At 33.9% G+C, this 22,217-nt stretch overlaps 2 protein-coding genes and 1 long non-coding RNA gene across 8 annotated transcripts; 2 read left to right on the top strand and 1 right to left on the bottom strand.

The window, feature by feature from the left end:
* Positions 1-541: 541 nt before the first annotated feature.
* Positions 542-4,357, bottom strand: LOC110911897. The gene is made up of 8 exons (XM_022156548.2): positions 4,020-4,357; positions 3,826-3,915; positions 2,116-2,247; positions 1,789-2,030; positions 1,367-1,693; positions 1,207-1,290; positions 925-1,113; positions 542-814 (listed from the first exon to the last, which is right to left on the bottom strand). The coding sequence occupies exons 3-8, from the start codon at positions 2,240-2,242 to the stop codon at positions 650-652; spliced, it is 1,134 nt and encodes a 377-aa protein (XP_022012240.2). The 5' UTR covers positions 2,243-2,247; positions 3,826-3,915; positions 4,020-4,357; the 3' UTR covers positions 542-649.
* Positions 4,358-11,580: 7,223 nt separating this feature from the next.
* Positions 11,581-18,424, top strand: LOC110909776. Of its 6 annotated transcripts, XR_004881091.1 has the most exons (13): positions 11,581-11,795; positions 11,878-11,943; positions 12,185-12,276; positions 12,647-12,746; positions 12,861-12,933; positions 13,000-13,087; positions 13,173-13,272; positions 13,606-13,639; positions 13,758-13,859; positions 14,361-14,577; positions 15,014-15,127; positions 15,226-15,267; positions 15,836-18,424. It is a non-coding gene; the product is annotated as an uncharacterized LOC110909776 (long non-coding RNA). The 6 variants fall into 6 exon arrangements; XR_002575614.2 differs by lacking the exon at positions 15,836-18,424 and having other exon boundaries at positions 15,226-15,362; XR_004881095.1 differs by lacking the exon at positions 15,836-18,424 and adding an exon at positions 12,050-12,109 and having other exon boundaries at positions 12,185-12,746; positions 15,226-15,362.
* Positions 18,425-18,947: 523 nt separating this feature from the next.
* On the top strand, positions 18,948-21,691 carry LOC118487474. Its single transcript, XM_035984355.1, has 11 exons — positions 18,948-19,100; positions 19,162-19,441; positions 19,530-19,632; positions 19,730-19,857; positions 19,952-20,036; positions 20,115-20,187; positions 20,341-20,549; positions 20,628-20,748; positions 20,852-21,023; positions 21,122-21,190; positions 21,284-21,691. The coding sequence occupies exons 1-10, from the start codon at positions 18,948-18,950 to the stop codon at positions 21,127-21,129; spliced, it is 1,332 nt and encodes a 443-aa protein (XP_035840248.1). The 3' UTR covers positions 21,130-21,190; positions 21,284-21,691.
* Positions 21,692-22,217: the final 526 nt, after the last annotated feature.

The raw sequence follows: 22,217 nt of genomic DNA, 5'->3' as shown, positions 1-22,217 counted from the left end.
GTCTTAGAAATGTTAATATTGAGCTCCTTATTAGTAAATTCCTTAATAATGTCCACCATTTGTCCATTTCTTCCTTTATACATAGTTAAAAATCCATTCGAAGTGTAAACATCATCCAGATTACGTTTGAACTTCTTTTCTTCTAACATAATCGGAGTGTTCACTACAAGAACAGGGCACCTTTAGCGGCGACGGCTGTCGCCGGTATTGACCGCTTTTGTCGCCGCTATTGACTATTAGCGGCGACATGTCGCCGGTAAAGCATCGCCGGTATTGCTCGGACGCTATTGACTGACTGTCGCCGGTATTGATGGCTGTCGCCGGTATTGATGCTGCACTTTTAGCGACGACAGCTGTCGTCGCTAAAAGTGTCGCCGGTGTTGACTTTCGTCGGTAAAGGGTGAAGAGCAATAGCGGCGACACGTGTCGCCGCTAAAAGTCTATTTTTTTTAATACAGCAGCTGTATATACAGCTGCCCAGCCAGTTTTACGGCCGAAAAAACAAAACCTGCCTATTTTCAAACAACGCAAGCATACGCAATGAACATAATCAACATATACTAAAGGTAATATAATTAAAAACTACGTTTAAGTCGTACATTATATCCTACAACGTTTAATTAAATCCAAAGCATACATTAAAAACAAGTCACTCATCGTCATCGTTATCGTTGGGTTCATCGTCGGATTCATTATCGAATAAGTTGTCAGAATCGTAGCCTTTTGACTTTCCTTTTCCTTTTCCTTGTGAAGCAAGATAGTTGTTAAGTTGGTTCAAAAATGACGGGGTTTGGAACAAGCTGTTAACAAAATCCTACAATAATAGATAGCAAAACGTATATTAGCATATTAATTAACGCTACCAACATATATTTAACAAGGAAACATGCGTTCGTTTGTCATTTTTTAAATTGCGCAGTTTACCTCGTAAAAGGGTTCTTGCGTCCGAGCTTGCGAAGACGACATGTTAGATGACGAGTGCGAGGACGTGTTGGAAGAAGGTTTAGGCCCCATCCCGCGGTACCATCCTCGCCGCTCACCCAACGCTTCCTGATACAGGGCAATTGGCGGACCCTCACCGCTCCATTGACTTGTGGCCTGTTGTATGTTCCGCTGTATTTTACGAAGATGATTAAATATATGTGTGTGTGTGTATATATATATATATATTTGTTATAGAAAATAATACTTAAAAGAAATACTTACGTAATTTTGTTCAGCAACCGGATCAACCCAATTCCCTTGATTGTCCGTGTGGGTTTTAGCATACGTAGGTACCCAATCCATATCCTGTTTAACATTAAACTTAGATTAGACATTAAATAAACAAAAGCTTACACACACGCACACATACATAAAACATTACATTTTTATAGGCGGTGCTACCGTACGAAGATGTCCCCCCACGGTATGGGAATTGTTGTTTCTCGCGTACTAGTGTGTTGGCCTCGCTTCTTTTAATATATTTAGCTTCCCGGAAACCTTCAATGGTTCTCAACCAGTTATCATAGGGCATATCCTTGGGATGGAATGCCCGTGCACTCTCAAGATCATTGTAACCTCCCTTGCTCTTAAATAATTTTTTAGCCTCGTACTTGCGGTCAGAGTACCGCTTCATAAGCACAGCCCTAATGCCACCCGTCAAGTTTTTGGCCTCATAGTCACGTTCCACTTCATCAAAATTGAAATTTTCCTACAAATTAAATAAAAAAGTTAAAATATCATATATAAATTAGATTTGCATGTGCTTAAATATTTGATAAAATTTTATGCATATAAGTTATTTACCCGTAAGTGGTTCATGAGGGCATCCTTGTAATGTTGTTCAACGTTATCCCATCCAATTTTATCGAAGGGGATGGACCGCCACATATACAGGCCGGCCTCCCGTGAAAACATATCCCTTGATTTACCAACAGGGGTATACGTCACCTGCCTGTCAAACGTAAGCGATACAGGCCCCCCCGCTTTTACCAGACGCCTTAGTTTCTCGTTTTTTGCTTTCCCCCTAACCCTCTTCGGGGGAACCGCTGCAATTAAAACAAAAATAATTAGTAACAACATTTATAATATATAAAATATAAGAACTACAAAATAATTTAGTAAAAGACTTACCGTCTGTCTCATGTGTGCCACGAAATCCACCAGGAGGAATCGGTGGATCACCAGCTCCGTCACCCCCATGTCCCCAGGGGGCCACATCAACCATCAGATACGCGAATATCAACAATATCGAAAACATACTCCCTATAAAGTTACAAATGTTACAGCATGTGTATCTAATACAAATTAAGGGAAAGTACAACAAGTGTAACTCAAATTCAAATAAATATTTCAAACAAGTGTTAATCAATTACAAATCAATAAAAATTACAATAACTTTTCTTTTAGTCAGACTCCACATAATCGGGATCATCCTCATCATAAGCAGCCTCGACCTCATCAGAATCAGTCTCGACTTCAAACACTTCATCGACGGTGGCCGTTGGGGGATCAACTTCAATTGAAGGCTCACCCGCAATAACATGAGAAGATCCAATTTGAAAGTATTGGGTCAAGTCAATGACAAGTGGACAGTCAGATGAAGAGTTGTTGTCAACAACGTCACTATCTTCTAAGCGTTTGCCAACATTTTGAACCTTATTGACGCGGTCATCACTTAATGGCCGATCCCAAATTCTTCGATGATTAACATTTTCGACTACCCACCTATGTTTATTTTTTTGGTTTCGAGACGTTTCTTGGATGAAGAACACTTGTTTGGCTTGCGAAGCAAATATGAGTTGATCGTCTTTGTCCCATTCATGTTCAGTGCTTATACTGGTGATATTATTGTCATGGTTTACACCCCTTTGAGTATCAAACGGGGACAACCCGAAATTAATTTCTAAATCAATTTCGGGCGGGTATTTCTAAGCTCGCTATGTTTAAAATGATTAATTCAAACACGGGTACAATTTTTTAAGCTTGTTATGTTCTTAATGATTGTTTTAAATTTTGGGCGGAATGTTATGTTTTAAATCATGATTTCAATTTCGATTGGGTGTTTTCTTAGCTCGTTATGTTTGAAATGATGATTTCATACATACTAACATACACAATTTACATACCTAAACTAAAAATTATACAATTTCTAAACTTAAAAAAAAACGAACCATTATACAATTTACATACACATTTTTCAAATACACCTACATTATACAATGTAAACATACTAACAATTATACAAACATACATACATTCATTCATACACTTACATACCCACATACAACTTAAACTAAAAAATATACAATTTACATACTAACAATAATACAAACATACATACCAACATACTAAACTAAAAATTATACATTTTCTAAACTTTAAAAAAAAAAAAACTAACCATTATACAATTTACATACACATTTTTCAAATACACCTACATTATACAATGTAAACATACTAACAATTATACAAACATACATACATTCATTCATACACTTACATACCCACATACAACTTAAACTAAAAAATATACAATTTACATACTAACAATAATACAAACATACATACTAACATACTAAACTAAAAATTATACATTTTCTAAACTTAAAAAAAAAAAAACTAACCATTATACAATTTACATACACATTTTTCAAATACACCTACATTATACAATTCACATACTAACAATTATACAAACTTACATACATTCATTCATACACTTTACATACTAACAATCATACAAACATACATACTAACATACACAATTTACATACCAAAACTAAAAATTATAGAATTTCTAAACTTAAAACAAAAAAAAATAAAAAATAAAAAAAAACTAACCAGTTTTTTAGGTGGTGACCGGAGAAGTGAAGGTGGTGACCGGAGAAGAGATGGTGGTGACCGGAGAAGAGATGGTGGTGACCGGAGTTTCTTCCACAAACACAAAAATACACAAAAAATAGCAAAAATTAAAGCCTATAACACGTATGTAACAAATGTATAGAAGAAATGTAGCATAAACATGTTAAACTAACCGAGTGGGCCAAAATTCGGGAAGAACCGGCGGTGGAAGGAAGAAATTTGGGGGGAAAGTGAAGAAGAAAGAGGGAAAGTCGCTGATAAAGTGTTTTTACGTTTCGACTTTTAGCGGAGACGCTTTGTCGCCGGTATTGATCCTATCGTCGCCGCTATTGGGTTAATCAGGATAAGATTTGTGTGGCTAGGGTTTAATGTGGGACACAGACTTTTAGCGGAGACAGCTGTCGCCGCTAATAACCTACTTTTTGTCGCCGGTATTGCCTTTCAAGTCCCCAACCGTTAGATCAGGATTTTGATCAACGGCTGGGGTTTGGTCTCAGGTTGTGTCACACGGATCGACCGATAGCGGCGACACAAGGACCGTCGCCGCTAATGGTGTCGCCGCTAAAAGCCTCCTTTTCTTGTAGTGGTTTTCTTCAATATTTGTATTAAAATTCCAACCATTAACATTGGAGTGTGAAGCAACATTCATATCTTCATTAGGTATATATTTCTGTAGAAAAAAAATATTATTAGAATGTAATAAACGAATTTAATATTAAAATACTCAGATAATGAAATATAAAATAAAAAGCAAGAGTTTAGAGTACCTGGCGATTATTTATTATTTTAATAAGTTCCAAAATAACTGATCTATTATCAATTGTTTTCTTAATATCATAAACCTCATCAAGTTGTTCTAAGTTATACTGATTGACCTCAATTTTGAAAGCAAAATACTTTCCAACCAAAGAGTTCACCAACATCCTGTAAAATAATATTATATTCTTTAGTATAATAACTTTGAAAATACGAATGTAATGAATCTAATGAAAAAAATGAACAAAACTATTTCACTTACAAACATAATGTTTGCATCATGCAATTGCTTCGAAGAATTTTTAACAATCTCAATAGCCTCACGATCACATAAAATAAATGATACATCACCACTGGTGTCTTGAACCAAAATATTCACTTTAAATCTAATGATTTCGTGAATATGTTATGCTAATGCTAATAATGTATCGCTAGTAAAAAATCAGAAAAGTTATAATCAGAATATTTTTCCCGGACATACCTTACAACTGGTTTTACGACACTTTCATCATGACAACAAAAATTAATGCACTCATACCAAGTGTCCATCACGAAGTCCATCAGAGTTTTGCAACCGCATGTAGTCTTTAATAACTTATTTTGAACATGTTGGACACACAATAGTACCAACCAAACTCCTTAAAAATGTAATTCACAGCACCCGTTATTATAGCATCTTGTGGCTATAATTCATTCATTATATATAATTTATAACTTAATCAACATATAATGAACTAAGTTAAAAGAAATCTATTTACCTCCACTATCTCCCAAACATCACTAACTTGCTTAAACACAATATTGGATTGAAAATCACCGATTTCCATCTACAAAATCTTTAAATATTAGATACTCATGTTTCATGACTTCATCATTTGTATGTGTATATGTAATAAATAGACAATGTTAATAAAATAAAATTCATCTCAAACTAACAATGTTGTTTGTGATGAAAAAACGTACATTTTCAAAGAAACCGAGTGTAGGTTATTTTGTTCAATTTGAAGTGGAAAACACTAAGAAGAAGAAAGATTATATAGTGGTTAAGACTGTTTTAGTTAAAATATCGGAATTTTATATAATATTTAGGAAATATGTTATTTTTAGATTAAATAAATAGAGTTCAGTCGTAATAAATCAATATAATATTGTAATCTCCGAAATTTAAAATTCAAAATCTTGTGACGAACATAAAAAAAATCTGCAATTGTTTTTGGTATGATTATTTGATAAAAATAGGGAACCTATTTGATTAAATATTTAAGAATATAACACACAAACAATGATAAAACATATGAATTAAATTTCCGGTATTCAAAAGCATCTTAACGAACTAAGTTATGTTATCATAAATGAATCCAATCTTGTAATTTTTGAAATTTTAAATTTTAAATTTCAAATCTTCTAAAGAATATAACAGATCCTATAATTTTTTTTTGGCATATTTATGTTCTAATTATGACACATTTTTTATATTAGTATTTAATATCTTTGGTGTGAATATTAAATGGTAAGCCGACTAAATATCTATTTATTTAAAAAACATATTATTTAATTGCAATATATAAAAGAAGAGTTAGTTACATAGTTAGTCCCTATAGTTTGCACAAAATAACATACTTAGGTACTAATAGTTTAAAATCACATTCTAGTGTATTAACTTTTCATTTTGTAACGTTTGGAGGTATTAACTTCTAGGGTATTAACATAGTTAGTCCCTATAGTTTGCACAAAATAACATACTTAGGTACTTATAGAATGTGATTTTAAACCTACAAATAACGTTAATACCTTCAAACGTTACAAAATGAAAAATTAATACCCTAGAATGTGATTTTAAACTATTAGTACCTAAATATGTTACTTTGTGCAAATCACGGGGACTAACTATGCAATTAACTCATAAAAGAATTAAGTGTACTATATTAAATTAAATAAAATATATGAGTTCCATTAATAGTTTGTTAAAACAATAACCATTATCATCAATTTGTTATTTCTCTAACTTTGTAAATAGTAGCTTGTGCCACATGGCACACCTTCATTGGCTGCTATTTATTTTTCTTTTTTTTAGTGTATTTATATGGATGTTTTTTTGAGATTAATTATATTTGTATGTTTGGTAAATGGTTCAGTGTGTGTTTTGATGTTTCACTCACCCATGTTCAATCCATGGTATTCTTATTTTTTTCTATCGGGTTTTCTTTTAAAGCAGAACACGTGTGTTAAGGGGGATTTAACAACTGTATTGCTCATCTTTCTTTCCCCGACTTCCCCTAATAATCCAGATTACGAGCTTATTCACCATCTGCTGCCCCCCCCCCCACACACACACATGAAACACTAGCCTTGGCCTAAATCACTCCACATCCAACAGCGACGCACGAATTTCGGTTAACTGCAACAGCGACTCAACATGAACTGTTGGACCTACAAAAGAACAGATGATATCCAAAAGCCAAAACATTTGTCACACCCCAACCGATGGTGGAAACATCGGAGTGAGACGAAATAGATTGCACGAGACATCATAACACTAATAATTGTGACAAGTATTTAAGTAATAAAATTTCATTCCATTTCTAAAGAATCAATTACAAGGATTTGAAACAAATATAACAACATGAATAATGAAATACAACACAATAGGAGTACAAAATTTAAAGTGTGTATCTAAGCATCCTACTAGATTCCATGGATCACCAACATCATCGCTAAACCTGCAACATGTTTTAAAAAAGCATAGTTCAATACAAAGGTATTGGCGAGTACACAAGTTTTAGACTCGTGTCAGGTGTATAAAAAGTATTTGCAATCCAACATAGCATTTGGTATACGAGGTCAAACTATCATGCATAACAATATGTCAACTCTAGTGTCCACTAGTATTTAGCATCCCTCATCACAAAAGAAACGAGACCGTTATAGAATAAAGACTTAACAAAACCCCGTCGGGTGGTGTGCTACTCCTATAGCGCTATAATTGTTTAAGCCGAGTTAACAAGTAGTATGAATTCTAGCATGAACTTAAGCATAACAAAGCTTGTATAAGGATTGATTGAATAAAGCATGTTTGTGAATCGTGCATTAACAAGTAAAACATGTTGCACCCAAAGTGTATAAAAAGGAAAAATGGGTCAAGTGTACTCACAGTGGTTGCGTATGAAGATTTCTCGAAATAACGCATGAGTAAAAGATTGAGAAACTAAGGGAACGAACAGGAACGATTAACCTAGATATTTAGAATAACGCATAACGACTCGTTATTATTTATCGGTTTAAAATAAATAACCCTAATATTTATTGTTTATAGAATTAATCATTTAAAAATTATCACATTATTAGTATTTAAGATATAAAGGGTTTAGAATAAATTTGTTAGTTATTGTTGTTATTGTTAAATTTAGAGGGTTATTGTTGTAAAAGAAAAATATAATGAATGATTTTATTAAAAAGAAATTAATGGCTTAAACTTTTGACTTCTCCTTCAAAAGAAAACGCAGACTTTGAATGGTGCATGTTTTAAACAGTTTGCTAAATAATCCCTTTTTTTAACTTTGAGATCATATACCAAGGGCATGTTTGTTTGGGATTCCTTTTCACTCAAAAGGACTTTTGAGAAGCAAGAAGTAAGAAATTCTTACTTATTGACTTCTCCTTCTTGAAGGCAAAAAACTGCATATAAGTCCTTTTCAGAGAGTGTTTGGGATTCCTTTTAGATATATAAGTCCTTTTCTAGATGATGTTTGGGATTACTTTTAACTTTTAGTAGGTTAATAAGTCCTTTTGAGCTCAAAAGTCCTTTTTGAGAAGGAATCCCAAACACCCACTAATTATTGTTTTCAAAGTTAAACTGTTTGATAAACTTTGAAATTAAGAAAAACGATAACATTCATCTTCTTTAAAAACACGTATGCGCGAACTGTTCGATTCATTTTAATACATCAGAGTTTTATGGTATAAAGGAAAACCATGAAAAGGATTTAAAAAAAAGACAACTGATTCATCATCTTCATAAATAAAATTCGACAGAACCAGAATATATATATATTTTTCTTCATGGGTTCAGTTTGGTTGAATGGGTAATAACATCGAACCGGGCATGATTTCAAACAAAGATTAACAAGAAAACTAGTTTGTTAAAGAAAGGTATACCGGACAAGATGAAACGATTCCCGTTGCGATGACCGTAGGTCTCCGGTGAGTTTACGTGGTTCCGGCGAGTGCTCCGAACTCTTGCAAAGTTCCGATTTGGTCTCCGGTGTCGTCTTCACGTTCCGGCAGCCCTCCGATATCTTCGCGAGTGCGGTAACGGGAAGAATAAACTCCGCGTCTGTTTATATGTGACCGGACGAAGTTTTCAAGTCGTTTCGGGTGTTCCGAACTCCGGTGACGTGCCGGTGACGAACAGAGTGGCTCCGAGTGTTTCGAAAAGGTGTTATGGTGTCGAGATAGAATTGTGTGCGTCCGAACAGGTTTGTGAGTGGTGTGTGGGTGTGGCCGGAGACGAGCAGCCGGAATTGCAAAAGGAGGATGGAGAGATCGAGAGAGAGGCGGGTTGAGGAAATGTCGAAGTTCCCGAAGATATGAAACATGGGTGTTTTTTTTTTTTTAAAGGATAATTTCATTAACACAAACCGCCAAAACCCCAAGACGGGGCGGCAAACAAACAGAGGAAAAAGAACCTTTGAAACATGGGTGTACGATAAGAATGTCTAGGTTCACCGTTTTGTAACTTTGGAAACCGTCATCATTAAAATCACCAATTAATTAGCATTGATTAAGCACAAAAAAAATGAAAAGACAGTAGGTTGGCGGCAATTGGTTTTCAAAAGTAAACAGTATGCTTAAGTTTAAGTATATCTCTTGAACTATATGATTATATATATTTTTTTTATTTACTGCTACATGGACATAAGTACATAATCTTTTTTTTTAAATAATAAACTTTAAATCATGAAAACATTTGTTGGTTTTAATGAATAATGGTAGAAACTTTCACAATTTACATTACAAGCACTCATGTTTATTCTCATTGTAATGACATATTTTTTAACTAACCAAAATATTTATATGTATATATTCATGATACGGCTTTATTTCATGGATATCTATTATATATAATAATTGTGTTAAATTTTGCTGATGTGTCAAGCTATGAGAGCCCTAGATTTTGCTTTTTGGCGGGAAAATGATGTCTGTCGTTAGTGACATGCAAAAACCTAATTAACCTAGGTAGCTAGGGTAAGTCGGATATCGAACCAGAGGAGGTTGTGGAAAGTGTGTAATGCTCAGTTTTAATTAACTACTATAGAAAAAGTAAAACTCAATTGATGGTTTGATTGATTAAACTACAAATTATGAAAATACGAAGTTGTAAACAGTAGGAGAAACAATGGTTCCTCCAGATTTCAGATTTTATAGCTAGATTCAATTATGTGTTTAATCGAAACACTCACATAGACATAAGTGTTTAACCTAATTCATCAATTGTGATAACCAACGACTAAGTACTCCGGTCAATACATAACGGGAGGTTATCGAATGATTATCAATTACAATTACAAACCCTAACCCCATGTCAAATATATCCCAATTACTAGAACTCTCGGGAACTGAATGCTTAGAAATTAAGGTTTAAATAAACGTAACTGTTTACAATTAAGAAATCAAATCAATAGTGAAAAGCATCGAATGCTTAGATCACCGAGTTATACGATTGTCACAAACACATAAAATTATCCAACTTACAAAACCCTCCATCCGGAGGAAACCACTAGGAGACTAGCCGCTCATTAGGGTGAGATGATCTTCACAGGCTCGAACCACGCGGCTGCTTCCCTACTGCCGTCGAGATGATGTTTTTATTTTGTGATATTCCTTTTTTTTTCTCCTCACGTGCGTCCAAATCAAGCCCACCTCTCAAAAAACACAAGACTCATGATGATGAAAGTCCAACTCACGTGTGGTCGGCCCACTAAGATGATGATGTTGTTTACTAAAACTCCTCCAAAGCCTTGTATATCTCTCATCCACGTGATGATATATGATGATGAGTAATGTTGTTTTTTGAAAATAATAAAACAAATAGTCCTTGTGCTTGTGATGTAAATCACGTGACTTGCTGCCAAACATCCCTCAAAGTCGGCCCATGTCTTCATATATCGGCCCAAGCCTCTTTCCTTGTTCCACGTGATATGGCTGCCAATATCTCAATGTATGCGTGGCTTCACGTGTTCCCTGACTCCTTTTGTAATGATAAAATCCCCTCACACAAAAGTCTTGCATGTGCCGTCCACCCAAGTCCAATCATGTGCGTGTGTTTGGGCTTCCCCATGAAACCAAGATGTCGGCCCACTTATATCTCTTTGAAGTTTGACTTCATGTTAACGGCCCAATCCAAAAAAATCCAACAATGTATGCATCCTACCTTTTGATTCTAACCGTAGGCTACACAACAAAACCGTAGCTTACGGTTTATACATTATGTTTCCTTTTCTTGTCTTGGCCGTAGACTTCACCAATCAGGCCGTAAGTTACGTTCCGTCTTTGCTGGAGGTTATTTTTCTTCTTTCATTTTGCATGCATTTCAACTATAAATGATTGATCAACAAGCCCTTAGACTTTAGTGTTCTGCATTTCTCGCACATTCAAACTATCCTTTCGACCCGAACAAGTCCCGAATAACGTGATAAATCTCGGTTGTCACCCACGGTCGTTCCACTTCATCACTAAACGTTCTAACTTGACCGAATTACGCGGTTAACCTGTAAAATCACAAACTTGCGTAGTCAACATATTCAAAGCGTATAATCAACTAAACGGCCATAAACATGTAAAATAACACACTTTAACATCCGGGTTTCACACATTCCATCAGAAAACTTCTTGGGTCAAGATATGGGACGCGGAGCATGATTTAAGCTACCCGACCCAATGTTTTCGGATCATATTTAAACATCACGCTCCTTCATTTCTTTCTTCAATGCTCTCAAACCCTACACCCACATCTTCTCCTTCACGATTCTTCCTTCTGCTTCAAGCCAAACCTTCAAACCCTAATCCACCATGAACACACCAAAACACACCTGCTTAAAACTCCAAATCCCTCAACATCCCCAACCAATCTTCATCAAAGGCACCTGGTTTTCTTCTCACTTCAGCCTCCTCCTTCTCCTTCGTGTCCGATGAAGGTACGTATATCTCTATCCTTAATTTCATCAAATTCATTATCACGTGTTCATATTCTCATACTTATATTTGTTATTTGTGTAGTTTAATATATGAAAATCTGACATCTGGATGCTACAAGAAGCTCGGAATCGATGGGGACTAAAAGCTGTAAGCGCTCGATTGATTCTCTGAATCTCAATTTATGTGTACCTCTTATTGTGTTCGATTACGGTTCCTATTTAAGAAACAGAATTATTTATTCGATTGTATTTAGCATCCTAGGGTTTAATAATTTTTCAATATATATTGGTCCGACGAAGAAGGTGATTTTCAGGTACGTGAATCTCTTGGAACCTTAATTGTCGAGAGTATTTAATCGATTACATCGTTTTTTACTGTTTAATTTCAGCTCTGATTAGGCATAACAAGCCAGGGATTGCAGCATTTCGTCTTGCAAATGGATTTTGTGAAATGGCTGAAAGTGTGGTGTTCTTCAATAGAGTATTATTATTATTCCATTTTGGTTTTGATTGCACTCTTTTTTTTTGTTAGCATAAAAAAAACTGATATTGGTAATTTTATTTCAATTTCAGGGGGGTGTTAAGTTTTGCATTTTTTAAATTGATAAGTAGGGCTTGAATGATAATTTTAATAGTTCATGTCAATTGAAAACTACAGGATTAGCTCATTTAACTTTAAAGTCACGTTGTACATTTTGACTTTTTGGTCATTTTTTTTTACTTAGAGCTGATGTATTTTATGCTTTTATCGGATTATGGAATTGTAGTTACAGCTTAATATATTACCATTAAATTACTAGCTTTCCCCTTTTCAGTTCTTTATTATGTATCTTACGTACGTTTAATAACAGATACAGTCCATTTCTCATGGCTTGCTATGATCCCGACACTGATGAATATCAAAGTGTCTGCCGTGTAATGTCCAGCTTTTCTAATGGCTTATGTATAGAGGTTCGTTGTTTTTGAACGACATGTTTTAAGAAATAATGTATTAATATAATAAAAAAGAGTAGCTTATTTAAGTGATGTTCTTATTTCTTATTTTTGGTATTGAAACACTTGCAGATGAGAAATGGTTAAATCTCTTGATGTTGAAGATGGTTATCTCCCGTCAACACGATCAGATTCTTGGTTAAAGGTTTGTTTGTTTCATGGTCGGTGTTAAATAATTTTTAATACTCAATTGGTATAATATCATTTGCAGGTGATGTGAAATTATGCAGAAGGTTTAAATGATTTCTTGGGCTTGGTTCTTATTGGTGCTTGGTACGGGAATGGAAGGAAGGCTGATGGTAACAATTTAATATAGTACTGTTAAATTACTAGCTTTACCCTTTTCAGTTCTTTATTATGTATGTTATGTACGTTTAATAACAGGTACAATTCATTTCTCATGGCTTGCTATGATCCCGACACAGATGAATATCAAAGTGTCTGTCTTGTAATGTCCGGCTTCTCTAATGCCTTCTATATAGAGGTTCGTTGTTTTTGAACGACATGTTTTAAGGGCATGTTTGGATGCTTTTCCATTTCTCCTTATTGACTTTTTAACATCCTTATCTCTTTTTTGAAAAAGTCACAACCAAGTAACTTTTTCATTTCTCCTTTTCAATCCCTAAAAAGCTCCTTTTCACCTTATTACCCAAACACCATTTTACAAAACTTCTTTTTCAAAAAGTCAATAAGTCATAAGGAGGTAAATAAGCTCATCCAAACAAGGCCTAAGAAATAATGTATTAATATAATAAAAAAGAGTAGCTTATTTAAGTAATGTTCTTATTTCTTATTTTTGGTATTGAAACATTTGCAGATGAAAGAGTTCTTCATAGATGACAAGATTCTAGGTAAAAAAGATAAACCAATGTATTATCAAACAGATGAGGAGCCTAATATGTGGTTTACACCTAAACTGGTATGGGAAATACGAGGTGTTGATTTCACTAAACGTAACCCTTTTTGCAGGTAAATTTTTTCTTAAGCAACCATTTCAAACTTCTGTAGAGATTTTGTACATCAAGTTCTTCTCTCTTTTGTACAGCAAATCCCCACCGATTCACTAAGCAGGTTCGATACTTTGTACAGTTTTTTGTTTATTTTAATTTCTCATTTATTATATGTTCTTGAGATCGTTTGGATTTTGTTGAAGATTATATGTGTGTTTCGAATGGACGTGATGAATTATTCCAGTTCCGATGTGGTGGTTTTCTTCAGAAATATTGGTTCTTTTACTGAATCTCTTTTGGTTGCTCAAGTTTCAATTGCTAGCTTTGTCATTATAATTGAATTTGAATCATTTGTTATTCATTCTTAGATTTTGTGGGATTTGATGGAAATTGTGCGTTTGATTTGTTGTTGGTTTAATTGAGTGGTTTTGGAGGTCTAATAATTTTCAAAGATGACTATGACCTGATATACATATATCTATTATATATAATATAATATATAATAAATGAAAAGATTTGGACTGAGGTGGCATGATATTAGAGCCTCTTTGAATGCTTTTTGTAACTTTTTGTTACAATTTTGTTATGTTTGACGGTTTTTCTTATTGAATTTGTTGAGCAGGTGGATTTGGTTGGAGGTTATTATGATGCCGGAGATCATGTAAAGTTCGGTTTACCGATGGCGTTTACGGTAACGATGCTGTCGTGGTGTGTTATTGAGCATGATGAATATATTGCCGATGCCGGAGAGTTGCAGCATGCATGCGATGGAGGCGATAAAATGGGGGACTGGTTACTTTATTAAAGCTTATACCAGTCCCAATGTGTTATGGGCAGAGGTATGTTCGTTATTCGATTTGAATCTGATTAAAATGTAAAATTGGATTTGAACGAAAGCGAAAAAGATGTTTGAAGCTAATTCAATCTTAAACCGAACCGGTCCGAAAATGAATAAAACCGAATTGTAATGAAAAGTGGGCCGAACCGAAACAACAAATTGAATTCTTATACGGTTTGAAGGTTAGTGAACTAGGCTCTGTTCGGTTCAAATTAGTTCAGTTTCGGTTACAACTGAATAAACCGAACCAATAAACAACCATATATAGTGGTGTGCTACACAACCAAAAGTTTCTGACGTCAAATCCTTATAGAGTTATAGGTTCAAGTTGTAATGTATTTATTCTATGAAATACAAAAATTACTGTTAAAAATTAGAGTAAAATGCCAAAATGGTCCCTGAGTTTATGTTAGTCTAAAAACTAGAGTAAAGTGCAGGTTCCTGTTATTGTTATTCGATGGCGGAGAGGTGAATTGATCGGGTGTGGAGCATTTGTTTAGGTGTATATGGGGATGAATATCAATTCTGGAGAGCTTCTTGCTGTTAAAAAGGTTTTTTTTTTTATTTTCTTTATTGAGTTTTGTCACTTTGTGTGTTTTGTGTTTGATTACTGGTTTGAGCTTAATTGTTTGTAGTTGATTGTTTCCAGGTTTCAATTGTTGCAAATAGTGCTTCGAAAGAAAAGACTCAGGTTTGATTGCTATGCATAAAATGTCACTGTTGATGTATATTTGTTTTATTAGTATTGGTTATATCGGATTATGTGAAGTAGATGTAATTGGAACTCGGCATTTTTCAGTTTAATGTAATTTAATATTTACATAAGTAACGGAACGTTTCTTTTATTTCAAGGTTTATGTTTAAGTGTATTTTTTTTTTCAAAAAATAAAAAAACATTTCATTTCTCAACACACATATTCATAAAAAAAGATTTAAGGGTGTGTTGATGACTACTAAACCCGTATATTATTGTTGCTTTTGATTGTAATTTAAATTTTCCTACCCGGGTATCTACCCGGGGAATAACCTAGTTGTTTATATATATATCTACCTATTATACTAAAAAAATACACTTAATGCCACATGTCCTATTCTTAAACCATTTTTAATTGATATGGCATCTCTCTTTGAGGAGATAATTGGTACATGGGCGGCAAATTCATTTGCCCTCTCTCTTCATTATCTTTCTTCTCCTTATTTCAAGACACATCCGATTTTGAGAACATCAGACTTCTAATTTCGCCATCTTCTACGAGCAGATTCTCTTTCGTTGCTAATCATCCACCGCTACAATCCTTTCGCTTTGAATCCGGATCTGATTAATCTCATTCTGGTAAGTTTTTGAAGTTCGTGTTTCATTCATAGATCTGTAGTCCCAGATTAGGGCTTAAAACTAACCTTGCTGGTTGAATCCGGTTTTGATTTATCGCGTTTATTTACATGTTGAATTTCATGGTCTAAAATGAACTGTAACCCTAATTCCTATTTGGTTTATTTGATTTGAATCCGGATTTGGTTGATTTGATTTGAAACCGGATTTGAAACCGGACTTCTAGGGTCTGCGATTTACATTTGGTTGTTATGGGTATCTATGAAGAAGGTTTTTGGCTAAGATAAGTAAAAAAAATTTTGATTGAACTACGTTATGTGACTGAGATAAGTAATTAGGTTATTTGATTGGCAGAGGTTTTGTGTTCATGATTTTGAATGGACGTTTTTCTTGCCATCTGCTCATTGTTTCATGTTTTATTGTCAAAGGTATTGTTTCATTGGTAGATCTGTGTGTATAATAGTTAAGTCTAACACTTTGGTATGCAAATACACATAAAGAAAGATGTTGTTGATTTTTGTAAACAAAGTTTGGTTGTTGCTTATCATGAAAGACAAGTGATCTTACAAGAGTGTATCGGCTAAATATGCATCATCGTAACACTCATTGAAGCCGGGTTACATACACATGATTTTTGATGTATGATGTTGGACAGATATGGCATTATTAACAGGGATGAGAATGCTTATGGTTGAAAGATGCCCGTACTTTGAGACCGAGTATGTGCAATCCTCAAGTTTTGTATATGTGTGGATAACTATTTCATGTGTTCTTAGGGTTCAGGAATTTTCTATCTTCAAGAATTTATGGGTCATCATTATTGAATAACTTATATATCTGAGATAAATGTCAAAGAGCTTGGAGAACTTATTAAATTAACGAATACCAAAGAACTGTAGTTGCATTTTCTTGATCTTGAACAGCATCCACTAAAGGTTAAAACTTGAATATCTTCCCATCAATTAACATATTTCTGTAGTCATATTTCTTTGTCTTTTTTTTTTTGATATAATCCTTTTTTTTTAATTTTGCAGATAGGGTAATTGAGGTAAAAAAGAAATCCATACGTGCACAATTTATACGGTTTAGATGATACATTCAAGTTAATAAGAATTAACCCTCTATTGAATTAGCAACCAGTGACAGACTTTTGCTGGAAACATGGATGTGTCGGTGATGTTGTCGAGGAGTGTCATGAAATGCTTAGTGATAGCATTTTCTTATACTCCTCGGCAATGTCACCGACCCCTCATAAAAATTCCATCAAAAATCTCTCACTGGTTGCTTCTTCAACAGAGGGTTTCTTTTTGTTACGTGAACCTGTATCATCTAAAGTTGGTTCGATGTTGCATACCATCGATGGCGAGTGCGCTGTTTTCTTCTTGCAACCTGTTTTGCAGCCATGACAACCACAATACGTATTCTGAACCCTGTCATAATGTGTCATAAGGTTTTCATAATATTGATGTTGGCGTCCCGAGTTTGATTTTCCGGCTGTGATGACTTTGGTAAAAAAAAAACTTGGTTCGATGTTGCATAGCATGGATGGCGAGTGCGCTGTTTTCATCTTGCAACCTGTTATGCAACCATGAGAACCACAATACCTATTCTGAGCCCTTTGTTATTTGGTCATAAGGTATTTTTAATAATGATGTTGGCAACGACACCCTGCCTACTGGCATTTTCGGTATATGAAACTGTAACTTATATTTGATCGTTCCGTCCCGAGTTCGGTTTGCGGATGTGATGGCTTTTGTAAAAAAAAAAAAAAACCTGTGTTCAAAGTTGGATATCAAGGGAAGGCTATTGCCCTGTTTGCTACCATTAATGTATTACGCTGGCATTATAATTCATTTTTATTTATATTTATTGATCCGACGCAAATTATTATGTTAATATTTTCAGTTTAAACATTTATTTGGCCTAATTATTTTACCATTTTTTCATTTGCAGTGCATTTGTGATTGAGTTGAATTCTATATTCGCTTGTTGCGTCCCGAGTTTTATTTCCGGCTGTGATGACTTTTGTAAAAAAACAACTTGGTTAAATGTTGCATAGCATGGATGGCGAGTGCGCTGTTTTCTTCTTGCAACCTGTTATACAGCCATGAGAACCACAATACCTATTCTGAGCCCTATGTTAATTTGTCATAATGTATTCATAATATTGATGTTGGCGTCCCGCGTTTGATTTTCCGGCTGTGATGACTTTGGTAAAAAAAAACTTGGTTTGATGTTGCATAGCATGGATGGCGAGCGCTCTGTTTTCTTCTTGCAACCTGTTAAGCAGCATTGAGAACCACAATACCTATTCTGAGCCCTTTGTGATGTGGTCATAAGGTAATTTTAATTATCATGTTGGCAAAGACACCTTACCATACACGCATTTTCGGTATATGGAACTGTAGCTTATATTTGATCGTTCCGTCCTGAATTCGTTTTCCGGATGTGATGAATTTTGTAAAAAAAATTTGTTCGAGGTTGGATACCAAGGAAGGCTACTGCCCTGTTTGCTACCATTAAGGTATTACGCAGCCATTAGATTTCATTTTTATTTGTATTTAGGAATTAGGAATCCGACGCAAATTATTATGTTAATATTTTCAGGTTAAATATTTATTTGGCCTATTTATTTTACCACTTTTTAACTTTTAAATTTGCAGTGCATTTGTGTTTGATTTGAACTGGCATTTTTTTATTTTTGTTTTTTCTCTATCCTCTTCAATCGTGATTGATTATATGGAAATTATCAATCATATAAAAATAGATGTAACTGAATTTTCTATTTTAATAAAGAATTCATTCCAATTGTGTATTATAATAAGAAATTTCTTTTCCAAAATTACTTTCCCAACTCCTATTATAAATAACACTTTTGACATATTACATTTTCATTCACATCTTACTCACAAACTTTCTCTTATATCAATGTATCTTTATCATTTTTGTTTCATTTTAATTCAGCAGATTTTTATATTGTCGATTAACATATTGCTTTGATGATTACACCGTAATGTTTTATTTATTATTCATTTGCAGAAATGGAACAGGCTGCTATTACACTTCTCAACAATATTGATCTTAATGTTGATGATTACACTATCAGAGTCCGCGTTGTCCGATTATGGACAAGACCTGCCTTCAACAATCCTCGAAAGATTTACTGCTATGACATGATCTTCATGGACCAAGAGGTTTGTTTATATATATATCTTATTTTTACTTAACACATTATTATAACCCGTGCTGTTGCAGGGCACCAAAATGCAGGCATTTGTACTCCAAAGAAACGCTACCGTTTATGAGCACCTTTTGAAAGAAAATCAGTGTTTAACTATACGTAACCCATCCATGGGTGAGAATCGCCAGAAAGTTAAATACGTTCATAGTACGTTGAAGATCAATCTAAATGAGAACACTGTTGTTGAGGCTTACACCGAGCCTGTTGGTTCTGAGTGGGGATTCGATTTTACTCCATTTGATTCTATTCTGGAGGACCCAGATGAGGACTTCAAGTCTTTCAAAAGTCCAATTGGTAAATTATTTAAAAATATAATCTGATATGAAAAAAGTTTGGAATTTCGATATATATCTTATTTAGTTTCTACTATTTTTATTTTTAGATGTAATTGGGTTTGTGGTGAAGAGCATTCTGGCTGAGGTGAAGAGTGATAGTAACAACAGCAAAGAGGAAAACAACGTTACCTTTATTCTTGAAGACTTGCAGTACGAATACGTTTACATATATTTATATCTGTTTTAGTAATTTTACTTTTTGACTTTATCTGCAAATAACAAGTTAACTATTAAATTTTTTATATAGGCACCATCAGATTTTTGTTACACTATGGGATGGTTATGCTGATCAAATTCGAGCATTTGAGAGCAACCATCCAGCGGAAAAGAATGTTGTGGTCGTTATTCAGTTTGGGAAGTACCGGTTTTGGGGAGGTATATTCTATCTGATCAATGTCAATTATCTTTTACCAATGTTTTTACATGTATTTAAGTTGTCTATTTAGTTACATGTTTTTTTAATACACAGGACATGTCAATGTATCCAATTTGTATACTGTAACTCGAGTGTTCATCAACAGTGACATTCCCGAGATTGTTGATTTTAAGAAAAGGTTTGTATTCGTAATACAGTTTTCTATATTATAGTTAACTTACAAATTACTGTCACTAACTTTGTTATTTGTTATTAGTTTTGTTGCTCAGATTTCTGCTTCAACGTCTTTCGGTTATTCTGGGTTGACTTCTTCTGTTATAAAGTCACCTGTTGACGAATATCTTTAAGATTTCACCTTCAGTACAATTGGAGCTTTAAGCGGAATCGCAGAGGTAAGTTGTACACTTTGTAGCTATTTTATAGTACAGTTATATCGTAATAATTACTTAAAAGTATGTTTAACTATTCTTTGGTGTGCACAGAAAAAGGCTGTTATTATCCTTGGTACAATCAAGAGCTTCGCATCAGAAAGCACATGGTTTTACAATGCGTGTAAATCTTGCACCAAAAAGGTTTTTACAACAACTATTTGCAAGGAGAAGGAAGATGGAAGCGAAGGTTTTGATGAAGTAACAGTGTTGGAATGCCAGACTCATCGTTGTAATCAAAAGACCGTCACCTCTGTTCCCAGGTAAATTTACCACTTTATTCTTTTTTTTCCTCATATTATATTTTCATTGTTAACTAAAACGTTAACAAATATTTACAGGATCAAAGTTCCGATACGTGTTCAGGATTGTACCGGCATTGTTACCTTGACTTTGTTTGAACGTGAAGTTGTCAAACTGCTCAGTGTTTCTGCAAATCAGCTTTTAGAAAACAACATAGAGGTAAATTTACTCGTGGATTATACATTTTGTATTTCGTTTCTTAATTTGTTAAAAATACTATCAATGTTGTTCAAGATCAAGTTTTTTTACATTTGTCAAACAGTTGGCTGGCGAAGGAAAGTTTCCTAAAGAGTTTAATGCTTTGCTAAATCGCAAGTTTGCTTTCAAGATAGCCATAGGTTCTTATAACCTCAAAAACAAAGCAGATGGCTACTCTGTTTCAAAGTTGACTGAAAACCCAGAAATAATGTCCGAGCTTGATCACCATTTTCATGGTATGCAGGTTATTTCTACCTTTCAACTGTATTGGTATAAACTGTTATACGTTATATTTATATGTTAACTCATTACTTATAAAATTTATTAAAAACAGCCTGTTGACGAGGAACCGTTAAACGTTGTTTCTGCTGATTCAAATCCAACTGTGAAGGTTCATGTTAAGGTTTGTGAGCTACATTAATTTAATAATTGCTGGAACATTTTGTGGCGTATTTTTTTTATTTCATCTACTAACCTTTTTATATATTATTGACAGGATTCGGTTTCCCGTACGGGTGAGGATGAGACTCTGATTTCTAAGTTGAATGAGAGCATGTTTACCACCCCCTCTGTTCCTGTCAAGAGTAGTTCTGTTTCGATGATGGAAAAGGAACTTAAGCGCAATCTGGATGCGGTTTATGAGGCTGACTTTTGTTCTTCCCAGTCCTCTACTAAATCGCGTAAGTGTGATAGCGACATGGAGGAAGATGCGAATGTGAGTGATGGACTTTTGAAGCCCAAGATCGAGAAGTAGCCTGTCAGTCTAATAATCATCTCAATGTGTTTGAACAATTTAATTTTCCCCTTATGTTTTCATTATCATTCTGAAATTTGAACTGTGGTTTTCATTGCTTGGGTACCGAATATGTATTCGGTGTGTCTTTTGTGTGGTTTTTTATCGTTTTATGAATAAGAGATGGTTTTATTAAGCAGCCTTTGCATTTATATTTTCTTTTAAATGATTTGTAGTGCATTGTCATAAATTTATATATATCACATTAATAATGTTTAATTCCTAAATAAAAAACAAATCATACGCTTAATGGTATTCTATATTCTTTAACTGATATCGACAATACTATAAAATATGAATCTTAAAATATACATTTTATTTGGAAATTTCACAAAACCTTACTATTAGTTAAAAATGATTTGTATAAACGGTTATACGTTATATTTATATGTGAAATTGATTTTATGTTTTTTATTTGAATCAAGGTCGACTTTATTTATTTATTTTGGTATCATTAATTCAGGAGAATAATATATTGATACAATTAGTTAATTTTATAATTTATTTTATCACATAATCGATTTATATAGATTTATATCAGTAATTCAGAAAAATATATTTAACAAAATATCGATTATACATATACAGCTGGACTTAACATATTTATTTATTTTAATTTTAATGAATGTTAAATTTA

The sequence above is a fragment of the Helianthus annuus genome, chromosome 15 (assembly GCF_002127325.2).
Source record: "Helianthus annuus cultivar XRQ/B chromosome 15, HanXRQr2.0-SUNRISE, whole genome shotgun sequence".
Taxonomy (NCBI): domain Eukaryota; kingdom Viridiplantae; phylum Streptophyta; class Magnoliopsida; order Asterales; family Asteraceae; genus Helianthus; species Helianthus annuus.
Note: the sequence above shows the minus strand (reverse complement) of the source record. Positions and strands in the feature narration are given on the sequence as shown.